The sequence below is a fragment of the Salmo trutta genome, chromosome 4, assembly GCF_901001165.1.
Source record: "Salmo trutta chromosome 4, fSalTru1.1, whole genome shotgun sequence".
Lineage (NCBI taxonomy): Eukaryota > Metazoa > Chordata > Actinopteri > Salmoniformes > Salmonidae > Salmo > Salmo trutta.
The window spans coordinates 58,569,582-58,594,912 of record NC_042960.1 but is presented as its reverse complement, the minus strand read 5'-3'; the positions used below and the strand labels follow the sequence as shown (position 1 = coordinate 58,594,912).

Sequence of the window (25,331 nt, the reverse complement as noted above, 5' to 3'; positions counted from 1 at the left end):
CAGATGACACTCCTAGGATATTATGTTATACAATACATGCATGTTTTGTTCAATCAAGTTCATATTTATATCCAAAAACAGCTTTTTACATTGGCATGTGATGTTCAGAACATGCATTCCCACCCAAACCCTCCGGTGAATTTACTAAATTACTCACCATAAACATTGACAAAATACATAATTATTTTAAGAATTATAGATACAGAACTCCTTTATGCAACCGCTATGTCAGATTTTAAAATAGCTTTTTGGCGAAAGCACATTTTGCAATATTCTGAGTACATACACTTAGAAGCATGTCAAACGCTGTTTAAAATCTATTTTTATGGTATTTTTCTCATAAAATAGCGATAATATTCCAACCGGACAATAGTGTATTCATTCAAAGAGGAAAAGAAAAAACAGCATGGTCGCTGGACCGCGCATCTCCAATCTCTTTGTCACTAGGCAGACCACTGACAAACTGTGCTAGTATACTCTGCCCAGAGACAGGAGACGCCTCAATCCGCTTTCTGAAGGCTTTAGACAGCCAATGGAAGCCTTAGAAAGTGCAACGTAACCCCAGAGATACTGTAGTTTCGAAAGGGACTAGAAAGAAGAACTACAATTGCTCAGACAGGCCACTTCCTGCTTGGAATTTTCTCTGGTTTTTGCCTGCCATATGAGTTCTGTTATACTCACAGACACCATTCAAACAGTTTTAGAAACTTCAGAGTGTTTTCTATCCAAATCTACTAATAATATGCATATTCTCATTTCTGGGAAAGAGTAGTAACCAGTTTAAATCGGGTACGTTTTTTATCCGGCCGTGAAAATACTGCCCCCTAGCCCAGACAGGTTAAAGTGGCTAGAGATTTGAGTCAGTATGTTGGCAGCAGCCACTCAATGTTAGTGATGGCTGTTTAACAGTCTGATGGTAATGAGATAGAAGCTGTTTTTCCTGGAGGGCAGGTAGTTTGCCCTCGGTGTAGAGTTGTGCATACCTCACTACCCTCTGGAGAGCCATATTGTTGTGGGCGGAGTAGTTGCCTACCTACCAGGCAGTGATAGAGTTCAACAGGATGCTCTCGATTGTGCATCTGTAAAGGTTTGTGAGTGTTTTCGGTGACAGGACAAATTTCTTCAGCCTCCTGAGGTTTGAGAGGCGCTGTTGCGCCTTCTTCACCATGCTGTCTGTCTGGGTGGACCATTTCAGTTTGTCCGTGATGTGTACGCCGAGAAACTTAAAACTTTCCACCTTCTCCATTACTGTCCCGTCGATGTGGAGAGGGGGGTGCTCCCTCTGCTGTTTCTTGAAGTCCACGATCATCTCCTTTGTTTTGTTGACATTGAGTGTGAGGTTATTGTCCTGGCACCACACTCCGAGGGCCCTCACCTCCTCCCTGTAGGCCGTCTCGTCATTGTTGGTAATCAAGCCTACCACTGTAGTGTTGTCTGCAAACTTGATGATTGATTTGGAGGCGTGCATGGCCACGTAGTCATGGGCAAACAGGGAGTACAGGAGAGAGCTGAGAACGCACCCTTGTGGGACCCCAGTGTTGAGGATCAGTGGGGTGGAGATGTTTCCTACCCTCACCACCTGGGGGCGGCCCATCAGAAAGTCCATGAGCACAGGGCGAGGTCGAGACCCAGGGTCGAGCTTAATGACGAGTTTGGAGGGTACTATGGTGTTAAATGCTGAGCTGTAATCGATGAACAGCATTCTTACATAGGTATTCCTCTTGTCCAGATGGGTTAGGGCAGTGTGATTGCGTCATCTGTGCACCTATTTGGGCGGTAAGCAAATTGGAGTGGGTCTGGGATGTCAGGTAGGGTGGAGGTGATATGATCCTTGACTAGTCTCTCAAAGCACTTCATGATGACGGAAGTGAGTGCTACGGGGCGATAGTCGTTTAGCTCAGTTACCTTAGCTTTCTTGGGAACAGGAACAATGGTGGCCCTCTTGAAACATGTGGGAACAGCAGACAGATAGGGATTGATTGAATATGTCTGTAAACACACCAGCCTGCTCTGAGGACACGGCTAGGGATACCGTCTGGGCCGGCAGCCTTGCGAGGGTTAACACGTTTAAAATGTCTTACTCACATTGGCCGTGGTGAAGGAGAGCCCGCAGGTTTTGGTAGGGCGTTTGCTGTTTTAGTTTCTGTCTATTGGCTGGGGGCAACAAAATGGAGTCGTTGTCAGATTTGCCGAAAGGAGGGCGAGGGAGGGCTTTGTATGCATCGCAGAAGTTAGAATAACAATGATCCAGAACGTTGTCAGCCCGGGTCACGCATTCGATATGCTGATAAAATATTGGGAGCCTTGTTTTCAGATTATCTTTGTTAAAATCCCCACCTACAGTAAATGCAGCCTCAGGATATATGGTTTCCAGTTTACATAGAGTTCAATGAAGTTCTTTCAGGGCGGTCGATGTGTCTGCTTGGGGGGGATATACACAGCTGTGATTATAATCGAAGAGAATTCTCTTGGTAGATAAGGCGGTCGGCATTTGATTGTAAGGAATTCTAGGTCAGATGAAGAAAAGGACTAGAGTTCCTGTATGTTGTTATGATCACACCACGACTCGTTAATCATAAGGCATACCCCCCCGCCCTTCTTCTTACCAGAGAGATGTTTGTTTCTGTCAGCGCACTTTGTCTGTATCTCTGTCTCTCTATCATCTCTGTCTCTATCACACTCTCTCCGTTATGAAAAAAGTGATCATGTTGAGTCATTCAGACAGTCTTTCTGCAGGGGAGAAATATTGTCTATTTTTTCACTTTGTCATTACTTCCTGGCCAAACGTCTCTAAACATTTAGAGTGGGATAGTGGATGTTTTAAACAAGGGGGTTCCACTTAGCCCGGCTTGTTTAGAGGAAAAGATAAAGATTTACAGGGATCAAAAAGGGGAGAGTTCCATAATAACAATCTCAGAAGACTTATTTATATATATATATATATATTTTAAATACCATAAAGGATTATGTACAGGGTGTGATTTAAGGACCAAGAGCCATTTGAAAGCATTGTAAAATGATTTGTTATGGCTACATGACAGCGTATTTGGTGAATTGCTCCTTCACTAACTACGGCCTCCATACGGTTTCCATATGGTACACTGTGCCAACTGGAAAAGTATTCACACTAGGCTTGGGCAGCATGCCATATATACTGTATACCGGGGTATTTGGAAATAGCCACGGGATAGTTTTTCAATACCGTCGAAACAATTTTGACGTTTTTCAATAAATTGTAATATTTGTAGCTACTTTTTAAGTAAATACCTGCAGTCAACTTGTGCAGTACGTTAGGAGATAAACAACGTGATCTGCTTATTTCCCATCACATCCTTTTACATTATGAAGCTTACCGTAGTTCCCCAGATCAGTTGAGCCAGTCATGTGTTTGTTTGTAAATAGCACAATGGGAGAAAGCGGGAGAGGGTCCAGCTGTTTATTGAATGTCAAGTGTTTTTTTGCTTCAATAGACTGATCAGGGACATGCAACGATTGTTTTCCTTCACAGAAAATACATTAGTGCAACACATTCGGTTCATTTTCATTAGATGACAAGAGAAGTGCAACGGTTACACTGAGAAAAGTACCAGAGAAAAAGTAACCATCTGCTGATAGAATGCCTATTTGTGAACAGCAACTTAAACACAAAAGTGCAACTGAAGCACAAACTTAGTCTGATGCCGAGCAGAAATTACAAAAAGCATCTTAGATCTGCGTTTACAAAATGCAGCAGGAGATTTCTTACGCATTTTATATATTTTTCCTGTGTGAAAAATCTAGAATTCTGTGTTAACGCGACAGCTAAGTTTAACTTGCTAGTTATCTACGTAAGTAATAAGTTGGCGGGGCTTCATATTGTGTAAGCTTTCTACCATGTTTGAAAAGTCAAAGCACTTTGGATGAGTTCTGTACAGCTGTCACTGCTATCTTTTGATTTCCTTGCGTTTTTTTATTTTGTTTATTTTATTTCACCTTTATTTAACCAGGTAGGCTAGTTGAGAACAAGTTCTCATTTACAACTGCAACCTGGCCAAGATAAAGCAAAGCAGTGCGACAAAAAACAACAGAGTTACACATGGAATAAACAAACATACAGTCAGTAATACAATAGAGAAAGTCTATATACATTGTGTGCAAATGAGGTAGGATAAGGGAGGTAAGGCAATAAATAGGCCATAGTGGCGAAATTATTACAGTATGGCAAATTAAACACTGGGTGATAGATGTGCAGAAGATGAATGTGCAAGTAGAGATACTGTGTGCAAAGGAGCAAAATAAAAATAAATAAAAAATAAATAAAAAATAAAAATAAAAATAAATAAATAACAATATGGTGATGAGGTAGTTGGATGGGCTATTTACAGATTGGCTATGTACAGGTACAGTGATCTGTGAGCTGCTCTGACAGCTGGTGCTTAAAGTTAGTGAGGGAGATATGAGTCACCAGCTTCAGTGATTTTTGCAGTTCGTTCCAGTCATTGGCAGCAGAGAACTGGAAGGAAAGGCGGCCAAAGGAGGAGTTGGCTTTGGGGATGACCAGTGAAATAAACCTGCTGGAGCGCGTGCTACGGGTGGGTGTTGCAATGGTGACCAGTGAGATGAGATAAGGTGGGGCTTTACCTAGTAACGACTTATAGATAACCTGGAGCCAGTGGGTTTCGCGACAGATATGAAGCGAGGGCCAGCCAACGAGAGCATACAGGTCTCTGGGGTGGGTAGTATATGGGGCTTTGGTGACAAAACGGATGGCACTGTGATAGACTGCATCCAATTTGTTGAGTAGAGTGTTGGAGGCTATATTGTAAATGACATCGTCGAAGTCAAGGATCGGTAGGATAGTCAGTTTTACAAGGGTATGTTTGGCAGCATGAGTGAAGGATGCTTTGTTGCGAAATAGGAAGCCAATTATAGATTTAGTTTTGGATTAGAGATGCTTAATGTGAGTCTGGAAGGAGAGTTTAGAGTCTAACCAGACACCCAGGTATTTGTAGTTGTCCACGTATTCTAAGTCAGAACAGTCCAGAGTAGTGATGCTGGACAGGTGGGTAGGTGTGGGCAGTGATCGGTTGAAGAGAATGCATTTAGTTTTACTTGCATTTAAGAGCAATTGGAGGCCACGGAAGGAGAGTGGTATGGCATTGAAGCTCGTCTGGAGGTTAGTTAGCAGAGTGTCCTAAGAAGGGCCAGAAGTATACAGAATGGTGTCGTCTGCGTAGAGGTGGATCAGAGAATCACCAGCAGCAAGAGCACATCATTGATGTATACAGAGAAAAGAGTCGGCCCGAGGATTGAACCCTGTGGCACCCTCATAGAGACTGCCAGAGGTCCGGACAACAGGCCCTCCGATTTGACACACTGAACTCTGTCAGAGAAGCAGTTGGTGAACCAGGCTAGGCAGTCATTTGAGAAACCAAGGCTGTTGAGTCTGCCAATAAGGATGTGGTGATTGACAGAGTCGAAAGCCTTGGCCAGGTCGATGAATACGGCTGCACAGTATTGTCTCTTATCGATGGAGGTTATGATATTGTTTAGGACCTTGAGCGTGGCTGAGGTGCACCCATGACCAGTTCGGAAACCAGATTGCATAGCGGAGAAAGTACAGTGGGATTCGAAATGGTCGGAGATCTGTTTGTTAACTTGGCTTTCGAAGAACTTAGAAAGGCAGGGTAGGATAGATATAAGTCCGTAGCAGTTTGGGTCTAGAGTGTCTCCCCCTTTGAAGAGGGGAATGACAGCTTTCCAATCTTTGGAGATCTCAGAAGATACGAAAGAGAGGATGAACAATCTAGTAATAGGGGTTGCAACAATTTCACCTGATCATTTTAGGAAGAGAGGGTCCAGATTGTCTAGCCCTGCTGATTTGTAGGGGTCCACATTTTGCAGCTCTTTCAGCCAGTCTGCTCCTCCTCCATCTTCTCTGAGCAGAGCAGGCAGGCCGGTTGCTCTAACGACTCCAGACAGACACATGTACACATGCTTCTTCAAAGGAGACATGCATGCGTCAAAACTTTTGACGGCATTTGGTGGACTTCTAGTCAGACTCAGGAGGCGTACACACCATCCACCGCTTCTGAGTATATTTTTGCTAATGTTCAGTCCCCGGACAATAAAGTAGACGTGCTCAGGGCGAAGATCTCCTTCCAGAGAGACATCAGGGATTGTAACATTCTCTGTTTCACGGGATCAGGGTTCTCTCCAGATATACTGTCCCTGTCCATACAGCCAGCTGGGTTCTCAGTACATCGTGCAGACAGGAATAAAGACCTCTTCGGGAAGAAGAAAGGTGAAGGTGTGTACACTACCGGTCAAAAGTTTTAGAACACCTACTCATTCAAGGATTTTTCTTTATTTGTACTATTTTCTACATTGTAGAAAAATACTGAAGGACATCAAAACTATGAAATAACACATGGAATCATGGAGTACCCCAAAAAAGTGTTAAATAAAATGTGTATATTTCAGATTTTTCTAAGTAGCCACCCTTTGCCTTGATGACAGCTTTGCACACTCTTGGCATTCTCTCAACCAGCTTCATGAGGTAGTCACCTGCCTTTCAATTAACAGGTGTGCCTTGTTAAAAGTTAATTTGTGGAATTTCTTTGCTTCTTCATGCGTTCGCCGCTCTGGCACCCCAATGGTGGAACAATCTCCCTCACGATGCCAGGACAGCGGAGTCAATCACCACCTTCCGGAGACACCTGAAACCCCACCTCTTTAAGGAATACCTGGGATAGGATAAAGTAATCCTTCTAACCCCCCCCCCTTTAAAGGATTTAGATGCACTATTGTAAAGTGTTTGTTCTACTGGATATTATAGGTGAATGCACCAATTTGTAAGTCGCTCTGGATAAGAGCGTCTGCTAAATGACTTAAATGTAAATGTTTGAGCCAATCTGTTGTGTTGTGACAAGGTAGGGGTGGTATACAGAAGATAGCCCTATTTGGTAAAATACCAAGTCCATATTATGGCAAGAACAGCTCAAATAAGCCAAGAGAAACAACAGTCCATTACTTTAAGACATGAAGGCCAGTCAATACAGAAAATGTCAAGATCTTTGGAAGTTTCTTCTAGTGCAAAAACCATCAAGTGCTATCATGAAACTGTCTCTCATGAGAAACGCCACAGGAAAGAAAGACCTAGAGTTACATCTACTGCAAAGGATAAGTTCATTAGATTTAACCGCACCTCAGATTTCTGCCCAAATAAATGCTTCACAGAGTTCAAGTAATAGGCACATCGCAACATCAACTATTCAGAGGAGACTGCGTGAATCAGGCCTTCATGGTCGAATTGCTGCAAAGAAACCACTACTAAATGGACACCATTAAGAAGAAGAGACTTGCTTGGGCCAAGAAACATGAGCAATGGACATTAGACCTGTGGAAGTCTGCCCTTTGGTCTGATGAGTCCAAATTTGAGATTTTTGGTTCCAACCAAAAATGTCTTTGTGAGACGCAGAGTGGGTGCTCGGATGATCTCTGCATGTGTAGATCCCATCATGAAGCATGGAGGAGGAGGTGTGATGGTGCTTTGCTGGTGACACTGTCAGTGATTTATTTAGAATTCAAGCCACAGCATTCTGCAGTGACACGCCATCCCATCTGGTTTGAGCTTAGAGGGACAATCATTTGTTATCAACATGATAATAACCCAACACACCTCCAGGCTGTGTAAGGGCTATTTGACCAATAAGGAGAGTGATGGAGTGGTGCATCAGATGACCTGGCCTCCACAATCACCTGACCTCAACCCAATTGAGATGGTTTGGGATGAGTTGGAACGCAGCGTGAAGGTAAAGCAGCCAACAAGAGCTAAGCATATGTGGGAACTCCTTCATGACTCTTAGAAAAGCATTCCAGGTGAAGCTGGTTGAGAAAATGCCAAGAGTGTGCAAAGCTGTCATCTCGGCAAAGGGAGGCTACTTTGAAGAATATATAATATATTTTGATTTGTTGAACACTTTTTCGGTTACTACATGATTCGATATGTGTTATTTCATAGTTTTGATGTCTTCACTATTATTCTACAATGTAGAAATTAGTAAAAATAAAGAAAACCCCTTGAATGAGTAGGTGTGTCCAAACTTTTGACTGGTACTGTATATTCCCCCTCAAGCCAATACCACGACGGCCCTCAAGGAACTATACTGGACTTTGCGCAAACTGGAAACCACATATCCCGAGGACGCATTTATTGTAGCTGGGGACCGTAAAGAAAATTGAGAAGAAAAAAACGCTACCGAAGTTTTATCAACACATTGCCTGTAGTACACACACTTCAAAAACTCTCGAGCACTGCTACTTTCCCTTCCGGGATTGTTACAAGGCCCTCCCCCACCCTCCCTTCAGCAAATCAGATCACGATTCCATTCTGCTCCTCCCTTCCTATAGGCAGAAACTCAAGCAGGAAGTACCCATGCTAAGGTCTATTCAATGCTGGTCTGACCAATCGGAATCCATGTTTCAAGATTGTTTCGATCACGCGGACTGGGATATGTTCCGGGTTGCCTCTGAGAGTAACATTGACATATACACGGACACGGTGACTGAGTTCATCAGGAAGTGTATAAGGGATGTTGTTCCCACTGTGACTATTAAAAATTATCCAAACCAAAAAACGTGGATAGATCACAGCATTCGCGCAAAACTGAAAGTGTGAACCACTGCATTTAACCACGGCAAGGTGACTGGGAATATGGTTGAATACAAACAGTGCAGTTATGCCATCCGTAAGGCAATCAAACAGGAAAAACATCAGTACCAAGACAAAGTGGGGTCACAATTCAATGGCTTAGACACAAGACATGGGGCAGTGGCTCCAGATAATCATGGATTACAAAGGGAAAACCCGCTACGTGCGGACACCGACGTCTTGCTCCCGGACTAGCTAAACACCTTCTTCTCCTGCTTTGAGGCTAACACAGTGCCACCAACGCGGCCCGTTCCTGACGACTGTGGATTCTGGTTCTCCATGGCCGATGTGAGTAAGACATTTAAGCATGTTAACCGTTGCCGGCCCAGACGGCTTTCTCAGAGCATGCGCAGACCAGCTGGCTGGTGTGTTTACTGACATATTCAATCTCTCCATATCCCAGTCTGCTATCCCCACTTGCTTAAACATGTCCACCATTGTTCCTGTAACCAAGAAAGCAAAAGGTAACTGAACTAAATGACTATCGCCCCATAGCACTCACTTCTGTCATCATGAAGTGCTTAGAGAGGCTAGTTAAAGATTATATCACCTCCACCTTACCTGATATCCTAGACCCACTTTAATTTGTATACCGCCCGAATAGATCCACAGACGATGCAATCGCCATTGCACTGCACACTGCCCCTTCTCATCTGGACAAATGGAACATCAACAGTATGTAAGAATGCTGGTCGTTGACTACAGCTCAGCCTTCATCACCATAGTACCCTCCAAACTCATCATTAAGCTCGGGGCCCTAGGTCTTTGCAACTGGGTCCTGGACGTTCTGACGGCTGCTCCTAGGTGGTGAAGGTAGGAAACGACACATCCACTATGCTGATTCTCAACATAGGGCCCCCACAAGGGTGCATGCTCAGCCCCCTCCACTACTCCCTGTTCACACATGAATGCGTGGCCACGCACGCATCCAACTCAATCATCAAGTTTGCAGATGACAAAATAGTAGTAGGCCTGATTACCAACAATGACCAGACAGCCTACAGGGAAGAGGTGAGCTTCAAAGGACATTAACAACCCGAGCCACGGCCTGTTCACCCTGCTATCATCCAGAAGGCGAGGTCAGTACAGGTGCATCAAAGCAGGGACCGAGAGACTGAAATACAGCTTCTATCTCAAGGCCATCAGACTGTTAAATAGCCATCACTAGCCGGCCTCCACGCAGGACCCTGTCCTGAACTTAGTCACTGTCACTACCACCCAGTTACTCAACCCTACACCTTAGAGGCTGCTGCCCTATGTACATAGACATGGAATCACTGGTCACTTGAATAATGTTTGCATACTGTTTTACTGATTTCCAGAGGGTGGTGCTGTCTGCCCAATGCATCACCGGGGGCACAGTGCATGCCCTCCAGGACACCTACATCACCTGATGTCACAGGAAGGCCAAAAAGATCATTAAGGACATTAACCACTCGAGATTGTCAGTGATGTGTATGCTGAGGAACTTGAAGCTCTGAAGCTCACCTCCTCCCTGTAGGGAGCTCCCGAGTGGCGCAGCACTCTAAGGCACTGCATCTCAGTGCTAGAGGAGAGACTACAGACCCTGGTTCAATTCCATAGGGCAGTGCACAATAGGTCCAGGTTTGGGCGTTATTGTAAATACAAATTTGTTCTTAACTGACTTGCCTAGTTAAATATAAATCAAATATCATATGTAAAGTTGAAGTTGGAAGTTTACAAACACTTAGGTTGGAGTCTTAAAACTCGTTCCACAAATTTCTTGTTAAACTATAGTTTTGGCAAGTTGGTTAGTATCAAGGCACAAGGAGAGACCCAGGAGGCAGATGGTTGGAGTCTTACAACGTTTATTAATCCAAAGGGTTATTAGGTCAAAACCAGATCAGAGTCCAATAGGCACAGAAGGGCAGGCAGAATTAAGGTCAGGGAAAGTAGTCCAGAGCCAAGCAGGGGTCATAACCGCGAGGACTATAAAAAGAGAATAGAAAAGGAGTATGGGAAAAACACACTGGTTGACTTGACTAAACATACAAGATGAACTGGCACAGAGAGACAGGAAACACAGGGATAAATAGACTGGGGAAAATAAGCGACACCTGGAGGGGGTGTAGACAATCACAGGAAAAGGTGAAACAAATCAGGGCGTGACAGTTAGGACATCTACTTTGTGCATGACACAAGTAATTTTTCCAACAATTGTTTACAGACAGATTATTTCACTTATAATTCACTGTATCACAATTCCAGTGGGTTAGAAGTTTACATACACTAAGTTAACTATTCCTTTAAACAGCTTGGAAAATTCCAGAAAATTATGTCATGGCTTTAGAAGCTTCTGATAGGCTAATTGACATCATATGAGTCAAATTGGAGGTGTACCTGTGGATGTACTTCAAGGCCTACCTTCAAACTCAGTGCCTCTTTGCTTGACCTCAGGAAAAGACCTCAGGAAAAGAAATTGTAGACCTCCACAAGTCTGGTTCAAACTTGGGAGCAATTTCCAAATGCCTGAAGGTACCACGTTCATCTGTACAAACAATAGTACGCAAGTATAAACACTATGGGACAACGCAGCCGTCATACCGCTCAGGAAGGAGACGCGTTCTGTGTCCTAGAGATGAACGTACTTTGGTGCAAAAAGTGCAAATCAGTCCCAGAACAGCAGCAAAGGACCTTGTGAAGATGCTGGAGGAAACAGGTACAAAAGTATCTATATCCACAGTAAAATGAGTCCTATATCGACATAACCTGAAAGGCCGCTCAGCAAGGAAGAAACCACTGCTTCAAAACCACCATAAAAAAAGGCCAGACTACGGTTTGCAACTGCACAAGGGAACAAAGATTGTCCTCTTTGGAGAAATGTCCTCTGGTCTGATGAAACAAAAATAGAACTGTTTGGCCATGAAGACCATCATTATGTTTGGAGGAAAAAGGGGGAGGCTTGCAAGCCGAATAACACCATCCCAAACATGAAGCACGGGGGTGGCAGCATCATGTTGTGGGGGTGCTTTACTGCAGGAGGGACTGGTGCATTTCACAAAATAGATGGCATCACGAGGCAGGAAAATTATGTGGATATATTGAAGCAACATCTCAAGACATCAGTCAGGAAGTTAAAGCTTGGTTGCAAATGGGTCTTCCAAATGGACAGTGACCCCAAGCATACTTCCAAAGTTGTGGCAAAATGGCTTAAGGACAACAAAGTCAAGGTATTGGAGTGGCCATCACAAAGCCCTGACCTCAATCCTATAGAAAATCTGTGGGCAGAACTGAAAAAGTTTGTGCGAGCAAGGAGGCCTACAAACCTGACTCAGTTACACCAGGTCTGTCAGGAGGAATGGGCCAAAATTCACCCAACTTATTGTGGGAAGCTTGTGGAATTCTACCCAAAACATTTGACCCAAGTTAAACAATTTAAAGGCAATGCTACTAATTGAGTGTATGTAAACTTCTGACCCACTGGGAATGTGACGAAAGAAAAAAAAAGCTGAAATAAATCACTCTACTATTATTCTGCACATTTCACATTCTTAAAATAAAGTGGTGATCCTAACTGACCTAAGGCAGGGAATTTTTACTAGGATTAAATGTCATTACTTTGTGAAAAACTGAGTTTAAATGTATTTGGCTAATGCGTATGTAAACTTCCGACTTCAACTGCATATACTGTATTTTAGTCAATGCCACTCCGACCTTGCTCGTCCTAATATTTATATAATTTTCTTAATTCCATTCTTTTAATTTGAGACGTGTGTATTGTTGTGAATTGTTAGATACTACTGCACTGTTGGAGCTAGGAACACAAGAACATCTGATAAATGTGTGTGACCAAGACATTTTTATTTAATTAAATCATAATTGTTTTGGAAAAGGTTGGGATCATGCTTGTTAGGGGGCACAGAGGGCAGTTACACAATCATCCTAATTGTTTACACGGTCCCATTCATTGACGTCATTATCGCAATACGAGGAGAGCATTGAACATGATTGTCTCAGTAGTCTAGCTCAGGAGATCCAATCTGTGTGTGTGTGTGCGCGCCCAGAAATGCAGGACAGGGCAAGATGCCAGAGCTTACATTCCATCCTGAAGAGTCAATCGGAACCATCTCTCTCCTAGAGGATCGCACTACTATACAGAAGCCCCTGTGATTATTCACAAAGCAACAAGGCTTAGATAGCTGTGTGCTTAGCTTTCAACACCTAAGTAAGTTAGTGAGGATGGAAGAAAAAACATAATTGACATTTCATGAAATTACAAATAATTGCCTCTATAAAAAGCAGTGGACAAGACACTGTGTCCCAATTCTAACGGAACATGACAGAGATAAAAAGTTGATCAGGCTTTCCTACTCCACAGAAGAGATGCTTTCGGCAACTGTGGCAAATCGTTTTAACTAGATTTCCACATGCATAAAGGATTCGTTCTGATGATGGAGGCTGGTTGGGCTGTTTTGACATGGGCTCGTCTAGACATGGACCTAATCTAAAATCGGCCACATGGAGCCTGATCAACATTCTCCAAAAAAGGGGACAACAGAAATAGAGGAGCAACTAAACCACATCTCAGCTGGATGGGTGCACTCTTTGCCAATGTTGTATCTAGATTTTCCCGAATATGTGAGCGGGAGGGTGGGTGGGTCTGTGAGCAGTAGTATAGGGACTCCTGTCTGCTGCCTGCTTTCATGTTATTTCTAATGAGCTGATTGAATTTTGTTAGATGAAGGAGAAAGGAGGCCATAAAATACTCTCATGTCTTTACTGCTAGAGAAGCACCTGATCATAGGATAAATAGAGACAGCTAAAACAATGATGCAGGGATGATCATAGAAATGCTCTCAAAGAAATAACAGCTATAGAAGATTTGAAAAATGCTCTCACTAAGAGCAATTAATGATTCGTTCTCTCCGTTGTGTTACTGTAAGGCGCAGTGACAATTTAAAGACAGAGTAAAACACTTCAGTTTGTGCGTGTACATATGACTACAGCACTCCCATTAAGTTCCCGGCCTCACACTGAACATGCGGACACCAGAGGATGCACAGCCGGACAGCCTCATCCGAGTAGAGTGACTGATCTACATCAGAGAAACCCCTTTTCTTCTTGTGCCCTGACAGTAGACACATGGACCGACCAACAGACAAGAGAGGATTAGGGCTGTGACGGTCATGGAATTTTGAATGACGGTTATTGGTCAGTCAAATGTTATAGTCGTTTGAATAGCAACAATAACACCACCACCTGGCTTGTTTTAGCAAGGACTAAGTTTCATCAAGTTGAAAATAGTCCATGTTAACACAGAAACAGACTCAACCACACAAATACCTGGCCGCCCCCTCTTCAGTAAGCTGTTCGTTCCACAAACAAATATAAAGAAGGGTTATGACGGTTATTTTATCTTCATGAAGTTCTTCACCCATAAATCAAATTTTATTGGTGACACACAAATTTAGCAGATGTTATTGCGGGTGTAGCGAAATGCTTGTGTTTCTAGCTCCAACAGTGCAGTAGTATCTAACAATTCACAACAATACACACAAATCTTGAAGTAAAAGAATGGAATAAAGAAATATATAAAATATTAGATTGAGCAAAACAGAGATGCTTGTTCTAGGTCCCAAGAAACAAAGAAATCTTCTGTTGAATCTGACAATTAATCTTGATGGTTGTACAGTCGTTACTCTGGACCCTGATCTCTCTTTTGAAGAACATATCAAGACTGTTTCAAGGACAGCTTTTTTCCATCTACGTAACATTGCAAAAATCAGAGACTTTCTGTCCAAAAATGATGCAGAAAAATTAATCCATGCTTTTGTTACTTCTAGGTTGGACTAGTGCAATGCTTTACTTTCCAGCTACCCAAATAAAGCACTAAATTAACTTCAGTTAGTGCTTAATACGGCTGCTAGAATTCTGACTAGAACCAAAAAACAATTGATCCTATTACTCCAGTGCTAGCCTCCCTACACTGGCTTCCTGTTAAGGCAAGGGCTGATTTCAAGGTTTTACTGCTAACGTACAAAGCATTACATGGGCTTGCCCCTACCTATCTTCCCGATTTGGTCCTGCCGTACATACCTACACGTAGGCTACGGTCACAAGACGCAGGCCTCCTAATTGTCCCTAGAATTTCTAAGCAAACAGCTGGAGGCAGGGCTTTCTCCTATAGAGCTCCATTTTTATGGAATGGTCTGCCTACCCATGTGAGAGACGCAGACTCGGTCTCAACCTTTAAGTCTTTACTGAAGACTCATCTCTTCTGTAGGTCCTATGATTGAGTGTAGTCTGGCCCAGGAGTGTGAAGGTGAACGGAAAGGCTCTGGAGCAACGAACCGCCCTTGCTGTCTCTGCCTGGCCGGTTCCCCTCTCTCCACTGGGATTCTCTGCCTTTAACCCTATTACAGGGGCTGAGTCACTGGCTTACTGGTGCTCTTCCATGCCGTCCCTAGGAGGGATGCGTCACTTGAGTGGGTTGAGTCACTGACGTGGTCTTACTGTCTGGGTTGGCATCCCCCCTTGGGTTGTGCCGTGGCGGAGATCTCTGTGGGCTATACTCGGCCTTGTCTCAGGATGGTAAGTTGGTGGTTGAAGATATCCCTCTAGTGGTGTGGGGGCTGTGCCTCGGCAAATTGGGTGGGGTTATATCCTGCCTGTTTGGCCCTGTCCGGGGGTATCATTGGATGGGGCCACAGTGTCTCCTGACCCCTTTTGTCTCAGCCTCCAGTATTTATGCTGCAGTAGTTTATGTGTCAGGGGGCTAGGGTCAGTCTGTTATATCTGGAGTATTTCTCCTGTCTTATCCGGTGTCCTGTGTGAATTTAAGTATGCTCTCTCTAATTCTCTCTCTCTCGGAGGACCTGAGCCCTAGGACCATGCCTCAGGACTACCTGGCATGATGACTCCTTGCTGTCCCCAGTCCACCTGCCCGTGCTGCTGCTCCAGTTTCAACTGTTCTGCCTGCGGCTATGGAACCCTGACCTGTTCACCGGACGTGCTACCTGTCCCAGACCTGCTGTTTTCAACACTCTAGAGACAGCAGGAGCGGTAGAGATACTCTCAATGATCGGCTATGAAAAGCCAACTGACATTTACTCTTGAGGTGCTGACTTGTTGCACCCTCGACAACTACTGTGATTAATATTATTTGACCCTGCTGGTCATTTATGAACATTTGAACATCTTGGCTGTGTTCTGTTATAATCTCTACCCGGCACAGCCAGCAGAGGACTGGCCACCCCTCATAGCCTGGTTCCTCTCTATGTTTCTTCCTAGGTTCCGTGTGGCTCAGTTGGTAGAGCATGGTGTTTGCAACGCCAGTGTTGTGGGTTCGATTCCCACGGGGGACCAGTACGGGGGGGGAAAAAAAAAATGTACGAAATGTATGCATTCACTACTGTAAGTCGCCCTGGATAAGAGCGTCTGCTAAATGACTAAAATGTAAAAAGTAGGGAGTTTTTCCTAGCCACCGTGCTTCTACACCTGCGCTGTTTGATTTTGATTTGAAAGTCGGAGTGGCATTGGCTTAAATACAGTAGCATAGAATACAATATATACATATGAGTAAAGCAGTATGTAAACATTATTAAAGTGACTAGTGTTCCATTAAGTGGCCAGTGATTCCAAGTCTATGTATATAGGGAAGCAGCCTCTAAGGTGCAGGGTTGTGTAACCGGGTGGAAGCCAGTTAGTGATGGCTATTTAACAGTCTGATGGCCTTGAGATAGAAGTTGTTTTTCAGTCTCTCGGTCCCAGCTTTGATGCACCTGTACTGACCTCGCCTTCTGAATGATAGCGGGGTGAACAGGCCGTGTCTCGGGTGGCTAATGTCCTTGATGATCTTTTTGGCTTTCCTGTGACATCGGGTGCTGTAGGTGTCCTGGAGGGTGGGTAGTTTGCCCCCGGTGATGCATTGGGCAGACCGCACCACTCTCTGGAGAGCCCTGCGGTTGCGGGCGGTGCAGTTGCCGTACATACCAGACAGTGATACAGCCCAACAGGATGCTCTCAATGGTGCATCTCTAAAAGTTTGTGAGGGTCTCCTAGGTTGAGCACACACCCTTGTGGGGGCCCTGTGTTGAGGATCAGCGACGTGGATGTGTTGTTTCCTACCTTCACCACCTGGGGGCGGTCCGTCAGGAAGTCCAGGACCCAGACGGACCGCGCCCAGGTTGCACGATTATACAGTAACTGTGCCAACCCTAGATATCACATCTTTACAACATGCTGCTTGCTCATCCAAGCTCTGGGCCATCCTCCACTCTCTGCCCTCCTCTGTAACCATATTTCTCTGTATTGAGTGATCCTTTCCAGTCTTCATGCAATATCCTTCTTTATGAGCTACTATCAATCTTTTATGTTTTTTTTACAAGTCATAAAGCTCAAGGATTCTTCTATTGGAACATCGCTGCAGAAAAAGTCCTCCCACATGTTTCATTGTCAAAGGGTTATCACATAAAGATGACAGTATTATAAACCACTAGCCTGAAGGAGCTCAGCTCAGGGTATCACATTGGCACAGAGCTCTATAGAAGATGACAGTACTATAAACTAGTAGCCTGAAGGTGCTCAAAAGTAGAGGTCCCGTGTGGCTCAGCACGGCCCTTGCAACGCCAAGGTTGTGGGTTCGATTCCCACAGGGGACCAGTGAGAAAGAGTAAGAAAATGTGCACACTAACTTCTGTAAGTCACTCTGGATCAGAGTGTCTGCTAAATGACAAAAAAAAGTAAAATGTAGTAGGGACCACAAAACCACTCAGCAGGGGTTAGACTACATACTAATTGCTTTTCACCTGCATTAATATACTCTGTCCCTTGACCATCCATCAAGGTTAGAGTGAGTGCAATTACCAACTCATTAACAATCACCCAGTATTTCCATGGTGGCCCGGGGGACCAACGTCTGTAGCTATTTTGAGTGATACGCTAATTGAAAATGTAGGGGCTCAGGGATGGGGGAAGACTTAGAGACAAGCAGGGGAGGGATATGGATAACTCTTTAGAAAGGCATTGCCCTTGACTGGTCCTGATCCACTTCACAAGGTGCAGACAACCAGCTTTTTGTCTCTGATAGTCTTTTATTTTCAGGTTTGACTTATCAGTAACCTGAGATGTCATTCGCCAAAGCTTTTTGAGGTTCCACTGATGGCCTACTTTTGAGTGGCATCGTTCATCACCAATAGATTTCTGTCACCGAGGATGAAAGTTCAGTTTCAACAGGCATGACATGTCTATAAGTAACCTCCTTAGATATGGGGCTACAACAGATTGAGTTGTACCCGGACTAGGCTCTGGACCCCTGATGGAAGCATTAGCACTGTTCACCACCAGCTGTGGCCAGCTTCCACCCTCCACTAAAAAGACTCCCAGTCAATCAGCAGAAATGGGTATCATGGTGGCATATAGAGCCGGATATTTTACTCATTTTGTTCTAGTAAAGTAGTGGTTCTATGAATATGGTGCCAACATTGAAATGCCAGCAGGCTAATCAGGCACAATCAGAGGTCTCTGATCTCCTCCATGGGTGGTGGTGTGTAAATAATGATCATGGTTCTGAGCACACCTGGCTTTCACCAGACCCACATGAACTAACTTGATTCGCTGCGGTTCGCAAACATTTTGAGCGGCTACTTTTAATTGGGAGTCCAAAGACAAAGATCTGGTATAATAAAAGTGATTTTGTTAAACATTTTTTATTTTATTTTTTTTGGTTAGTGTGGGTAAGTGTTATAATGGGGTTTCAATTCTTGCTTTTCAATATCACATCAGGGACTCCCTCAAACCCTGGTTGCCGCTGGTATAATACCAAACCTCTGTGTCTTGGTATGTGTCTCTGTGCCGTGGGTCTTCTTCTAAACAATGCAAGGAACCAGTTTGACTAAAAGCTATATACCTTGGGGTAAACAGCTGCTGACTTCAAGGACTTGACAATAAAAGGTCATACTGACAAACAAGTCCTAAAACACGCACCTTAGGTTAAACTACAGGAGAAGAGCCGCTCTAGGATCAGGTTTCCTTCTCCAAATCTTCAACTCAAAGTGTTTACAAAGAAATACTGTCAAACATTTGACCAACGTGGCTGGAGTGAAATATTCCCCTGTACAGCCTTTGGCTCAGCACTGCCAAAATATTCTTAAGTTGGTCAAAGTCCCAGTTATTTGCATTACTCCACAGGCATGTCATACTACCCACCTTTTTAAATTGTTCACATTATGACTTCTGTCATAACTGCATACTGCCCAGTCTGCATTCTACACCAGGTTAAACGTTGTTGCAAAACAATTTGTCACCATCCTGTTAAAATCTTATTCCTGTAAGCACTTACATTTCATTTATACCTTACTGGTATTTTATGTTAATTAAAAGAGCATGGGTCTTTTGGGGAGTGTTATGTGCAGTCATATTAGTCCCAACACATCTACTTATTCCATTATGCGTGTCACATTGAGAATTAGAACTAAAAGTAAGATACAAAATAAGGGGCGGGGGGATCACCCCCTAGCACTTTAACCAACAGTGTTGCTCACACAAGCTTGCTGGCCTTTATCTTAGTCCCTTTGGGATTTGTATTCAGCATCAAAAGACAAGAGCCATCGATATACAAGACAGTTAAGAGACCACACACTAACAGGCAGCTGAAGAGAAGAAGGGGGGGAGAAATCAATGGATCTCTATGAGATTCTTCCTGTTCTCCCCAATGATCCCGGTGTGAGCAGCCCCCTTTCAGTTGCAAGACGGGCCACCCGGATCTGCCCTGTCCTCCATTAAGCGGCCAGTGGTAGGCACCAAGGAACCGGCTGGCAGAACACCAGTGGGAAAACAGCAGAGCTTGACTGTCACGCCAGACAAGATGGTTGGCCAAACCAAAGAGTCCACAGGGACAGAGAGACAAATGAGGAGAAGAATAAATTGAGGGAAGAGATGGTGGGAGAGAGACAAGAGGACGAAAGGAGGGAGAGATTGGGGGAGTGAGAGGAGAATGAGACAGGGAGGTTAAAATGATGAAGAGAAATGAGAAGAGAAAGATGAGAGATGGAGGATGATGAGGGAGGGAGAGAAAAAGTTGAACATAGATGGGACAAAAAGGAGACGAGAATAATGCATGTGAAAGTGTGAGATAAAGAGAGAGCATGAAAAGGGGGGAAAGTCTGGAACAAGACTAATGAAAGTACAAGTGCTGTTGAAACCTCAACTGCATCGCACTCCTAGCTTGGGGGGGCAACACTGAGGTGTCAAGGAGGGGGGCTTGGGAGCCAGAGCATCGGAGTGTTGCCGTGACGCTCCTGTGACGGTTGTAACATGCTGCACTCCAGTCTCGCAACATGAGAGCCTCCTGCGCCAACGCCGCCACTGCCTCTGGGACAAATCGGCGATCCATCGAGCGTCACAGTTACAATGGTCTCCCTCGCTGTGCGCCCCTGAACACCGTCCCCCTCTGCCAGCTTCTCACCCACCCATACAAAACCAACCACTCTTCTGACAGCATAATTCGGGGAGGCCTTGGGAAGATTGGGGATATGGAGGAGAGTCCTGGGCACCACTAGGGAGGCTTGGCTGGGCTGTACCCCCACATAACCCCAGTCCTATTCAGTCATGGCCGGGGAGAGAGAGAGGGGTGACTCTGAGGATTCAGTGTGGCCCCTGTGCATTCTTGAGCGAATGTTGTTGAGCCTAACACCGACTAATCTGGTCATCAAATAGCACTGCTGCTGCCGATTGGAAATCTGCCTGGCTTTTTACCAACAACCAGGAGATGGCTAAGAGGACCAGTGTGCCAAACTGCTCTGGGAACGGTATCCCGCAGCTCCCTCGGAGAAAGAGGGAGAGAAGGAGAAATATAAAAGAATGGGAGGAGAAGGTAGGAAAATGAGAAGAAAGAGTAGAGAGGGCAGAAAGATAGAGGGCAATGTGCCATGGAGAAAAAGCTATTCATCTGTGTCAAAGGAGGAGAGAAGCAGCGTTGCAATTTCTGTTGGTAATAAGTAATGATTGGAGCTGTTAACAACAGTCGTAATCAGACTGTAGCAGACAATGTTTGACCCATATACAATAATTGTTTTCCAGATTATGCAAATACACTCTATGCAAATAAACTCTTGAGTTGTGTACTCTGCAAGTGTAGTTTATTGTGCTCCTCAGTGTGATAACAACTACATGGGCAACCTGAAGGTATGAACTGGCAGTGGCACACTTCCCTCATGTACCAGTAAGCTACATCTGAAACTGGGTTAAGCATTGGACCACCAGCCTGACACACGGCTCTCAGGTGGTCATCCAAGAGGCACGAGGAAGGGGTGTGGCCTCTGGATCCCCACCAAACGACCAACCATCCGCCTGAATGACAGACTGACTAACTATGACTGCCATCTGTCACGAGTCAGGACCACCCTGCTCCAAAACAACAGGCATAGAGACTTCCTCATCCGAGAGAGAGAGAGGGGCACTGTGGGTGATGCCCAGTGTAAATGTCCTATCTATAGCCCACCACGTTGGGAATACAGATGGCACAGGGTCTGCATTGCATTCAGTTCACTTGTGTGTCTTTTTTCTTCCATCAATTCCTCTGCTGCCTTCCCAACAGCCACTTTTTTTGTGCCCCATGTTTTATCAAAGAGTCATTTAAACCACTCAACTGAAAGAGGCAAAAAAAGGAGGGGAGTGGTGGCAGAGGGGTGCATGTGGTAAAGCATTCAGCAGGTACCAAAACATTTGCTATCCCAGTTCACAAGGCCAGTCATAAAAGGCTCCAAAAATGAAATCTTAAGCAAACTGGCTTTAGCCAGCTTTTTTCAAATATTTGTTTAATGACTCAACCAAAGGATTAAACCAAGCATATCAGTCTCCTCCTTGGCACTGTACGTGTGTGCCATATTGAAACGGAACAGCTGAGACCAATTCGGCGAATTAAGAAAACACTCCTTCCACTCAGTTCTGAGGAGACACGTAAACAATCTGTTTATTGAAATATTTACTAATAATATTGGTAACACCAAATATTTATAAGCACACGACTGTCCTATAATAAAGCTAACAATACATTATGTATTTATTCAGGATCATTATGAGATATAAGATACAGCGGCATAGCGCAGTTTTGCGGGCCCCCGCAAGGTCTGAGCAGGGACCTTGGCATTTTACACATTTTGCCATGAAGCGGAGAGAAAATGTTGCTGTTTTAGAACTCAGGGATTCTTGAAAGACAGGACAATCACAACTTTTTCCCCACAAATATTTGTCTTAATATTAACAACATTTTAAATATATATATATATTTTATAGACTAAAGTATCAACTATCATGCCATGTAAAGGAACAAACTAATTTCAAAAAATATATAATAAATAATAAAAAGCACCTAACTCTTTTTCTGTCAGACATTTCATTTTTACAATTGTTGGAGAATAATTTTTACAATTATTGTCCAACAAGTGTTTAAAAGCCTTGATTGTTTAATTCTAACATTATTATTATATATTTTAGATTTAGAACATAAAAACAACATTTATAATGCAACCATTATCCCTTACAGGGCCTTCAGAAAGTATTCACATCCCTTGACTTTTCCCACATTTTGTTGTGCTACAGCCTGAATTGAAAATTGATTAAACTTATATTTTTTGTCACTGGCCTACACACAATATACCCCATAATGTCAAAGTGGAATTATATTTTTCAAAATTTTTACAAATTAATTAAACATGAAAAGCTGAAATCACTTCAGTCAATAAGTATTCAACTCCTTTGCTATGACACGCCTAATTAAGTTCAGGAGTAAAAATGTGCTTAACAAGTCACATAATAAGTTGCTTGGATTCACTCTGTGTGCAATAATAGTGTTCACAATGATTTTTGAATGACTACCTCATCGCTGTACCCCACACACATAATTATCTGTAAGGTCTCTCAGTCGAGCATGTTAAATTCCAACACAGATTCAATCACAAAGACCATGGAGGTTTTCCAATGCCTCAAAAAGAAGGGCACCTATTGGTAGATTGGTAAAAAAAAAAAAAGCTGACATTGAATATCCCTTTGAGCATGGTGAAGTTATTAATTACACTTCGGATGGTGCATCAATACACCCAGTCACATGGGTAATCAAATGGCTACCTGGACTATTTGCATTGTGTGCCCCCCCCCCCCCAACCCTCTTTTTACGCTGCTGCTACTCTCTGTTTATCATATATGCATGATGATACATGCATGTACATACTACCTCAATTGGGCCGACCAGCCAGTGCTCCCGCACATTGGCTAACCGGGCTATCTGCATTGTGTCCCACCACCCGCCAACCCCTCTTTTTACACTACTGCTACTCTCTGTTCATCATATATGCATAGTCACTTTAACCATATCTACATGTACATACTACCTCAATCAGCCTGACTAACCGGTGTCTGTATGTAGCCTCGCTACTGTTTTTCACTGTCTTTTTACTGTTGTTTATTTCTTTACTTACCCCATTGTTCACCTAACACCTTTTTTGCACTATTGGTTAGAGCCTGTAAGTAAGCATTTCACTGTTGTATTCGGCGCACGTGACAAATAAAATTTGATTTGATACAGGCGTCCTTCCTAACTCAGTTACTGGAGAGGAAGGAAATCGCTCAGGGATTTCACCATGAGGCCAAATGATAGAGTGAAAAGAAGGAAGCCTGTACAGAATAAAAATATTCCAAAACATGCATCCTGTTTGCAACAAGGCACTAAAGTAATACTGCAAAAAATGAGGCAAAGCAATTCCCCTTTTGTCCTGAATACAAAGTGTTATTGGATTTGACCCAAACATACAACACATTACTGAGTACCACTCCCCATATTTTCAAGCATAGTGGTGGCTGCATATGTTATGGGTATGCTTGTAATTGTTAAGGACTGGGGAGTTTTTCAGGATAAAATTTTTTTACTAAATGGAGCTAAGCACAGGTAAAATCCTAAAGGAAAACCTGGTTCAGTCTAACTCTAACCCACCAGACACTGGGAGACGAATTCACCATTCAGCAGGACAATAACCTAAAACATAAGGTGAAATCTACACTGGCGTTGCTTACCAAGAAGACAGTGAATGTTCCTGAGTGGCAGAGTTACAGCTTTGTCTTAAATCTGGTCCCGTGTGGCTCAGTTGGTAGAGCATGGTGTTTGCAACACCAGGGTTGTGGGTTCGATTCCCACGGGGGACCAGTAGCGGATAAAAAAAAATACTAAAAAAATGTATGCATTCACAACTGTAAGTCGCTCTGGATAAGAGCGTCTGCTAAATGACTAAAATTTATTTTTATTTTTATTTATTTTTATTTTAAAATCTCCCTAAAAATCGATGGCAAGACCTGAAAATGGTTGTCTAGCAATGAACAACAACAAATTTGACAGAGCTTGAACAATTTTGAAAATAATAAATGGGCAAATGTTGCACAATCCTGGTGGAGAAAGCTTAGAGAAGGACTCAGCTGTAACTGCTGCCAAAGGTGCTTTTACAAAGCATAACCATTCTATCATCTCTTTCAGCTCTCTTTTCCCTTGTAAAATTCCGCTAAATGTAAATTAAGATCAAATATGCTGCAGAACAAGGACCCCCGGGTGTGTACTGCGCCAGTGATGAGATAATAATAAGACATTACAATGGGGGCATGTTACCACTTATTTTCTGGACAACAACCTGATTCTACTGTAGGCTACCCCAAAGACGCACAACGCTTGTGCATCATCATTGTCGAGTGTATTTAATACAGGCTGAAAAACAATGATTACGTTTAGGTTTAAAATCAAATCAGTAAAAATAATCCATGATGCATACAATGGAGGTTGTAAAAGGTAGGCTTGTAAAAAGAACCGAAGTTGATTTGAACCTGAACTTCACGCGCACTGCATTCTTGTGGAGAGAAAAACACATAGCCAACAGAATCAACAATCATCAAGTAAAAAAACAAAAAGCTTTTTAAATGTACTAATAATGAGAAAACACAAGATTAAATATCAAGTTCTTACCTAATTGACAGACGAGCAAGAGCTGAGTGAGCAATGGGAAGCATCTTGAAGCAGCCGTTTCCATATTTCAACCTCACCAACCTCGGTGGAGACAATAAAAAGGTAATGTATGGTTCTGGGAAAGAAACTCCCGGCAAGCGTGACGGTTTCACTATTGTTTCATGGTGGGAGTTGTGTGGTCCCCGTTTCTCTTCTTTTCGGTATCTCCGGGGCGACTGTTCTACACGGAGATGTACGGTGAGTGAAAGGGGGGATGTGTGTGAGAGCGTGCGCCTCCCACAGACCATAACAACGCACGAGCTCTATCTTGTTCAAGGGAGTTGAAGATAGTTTTTTTTAAGCCTCCATTCATTTATTTATTGATTCAATTAATTCATTATGAATTGTGATGATTCCATGGAGCTCAGTTGCAACAGTTGTTGTGGTTACTTTTTATATGTATGCAACATATTTTCAACCACAAACTGTAGGCTAAGGATAGGATGGTTGACCAAATTCCACGTCTATACATGAAATGGCAACGTTTATTGAAAACTTTTTGTTCACACATTTAATTTCACATGGATAGATTTTTTTCAGAGGACCTCTCTAGACATCTGTGTTGCCTTCAACACTCTGCGGTCCCGTTCTGTGAGCTTGTGTGGCCTACCACTTTGCGACTGAGCCATTGTTGCTCCT

At 43.5% G+C, this 25,331-nt stretch overlaps 1 protein-coding gene across 3 annotated transcripts in view; it reads right to left on the bottom strand.

The window, feature by feature from the left end:
* LOC115192727 (receptor-type tyrosine-protein phosphatase zeta) overlaps nt 1-24,895 on the bottom strand; it is a 102,252-nt gene extending 77,357 nt beyond the window's left edge. For all 3 annotated transcript variants that reach the window (XM_029751520.1, XM_029751522.1, XM_029751521.1), the window contains exon 1: nt 24,654-24,895. In XM_029751520.1, coding sequence (XP_029607380.1) covers nt 24,654-24,717 — 64 coding nt within the window. In that variant the 5' untranslated portion in view covers nt 24,718-24,895. The remainder of the gene's footprint in view (nt 1-24,653) is intronic.
* Between the last annotated feature and the right edge of the window lie 436 nt (nt 24,896-25,331).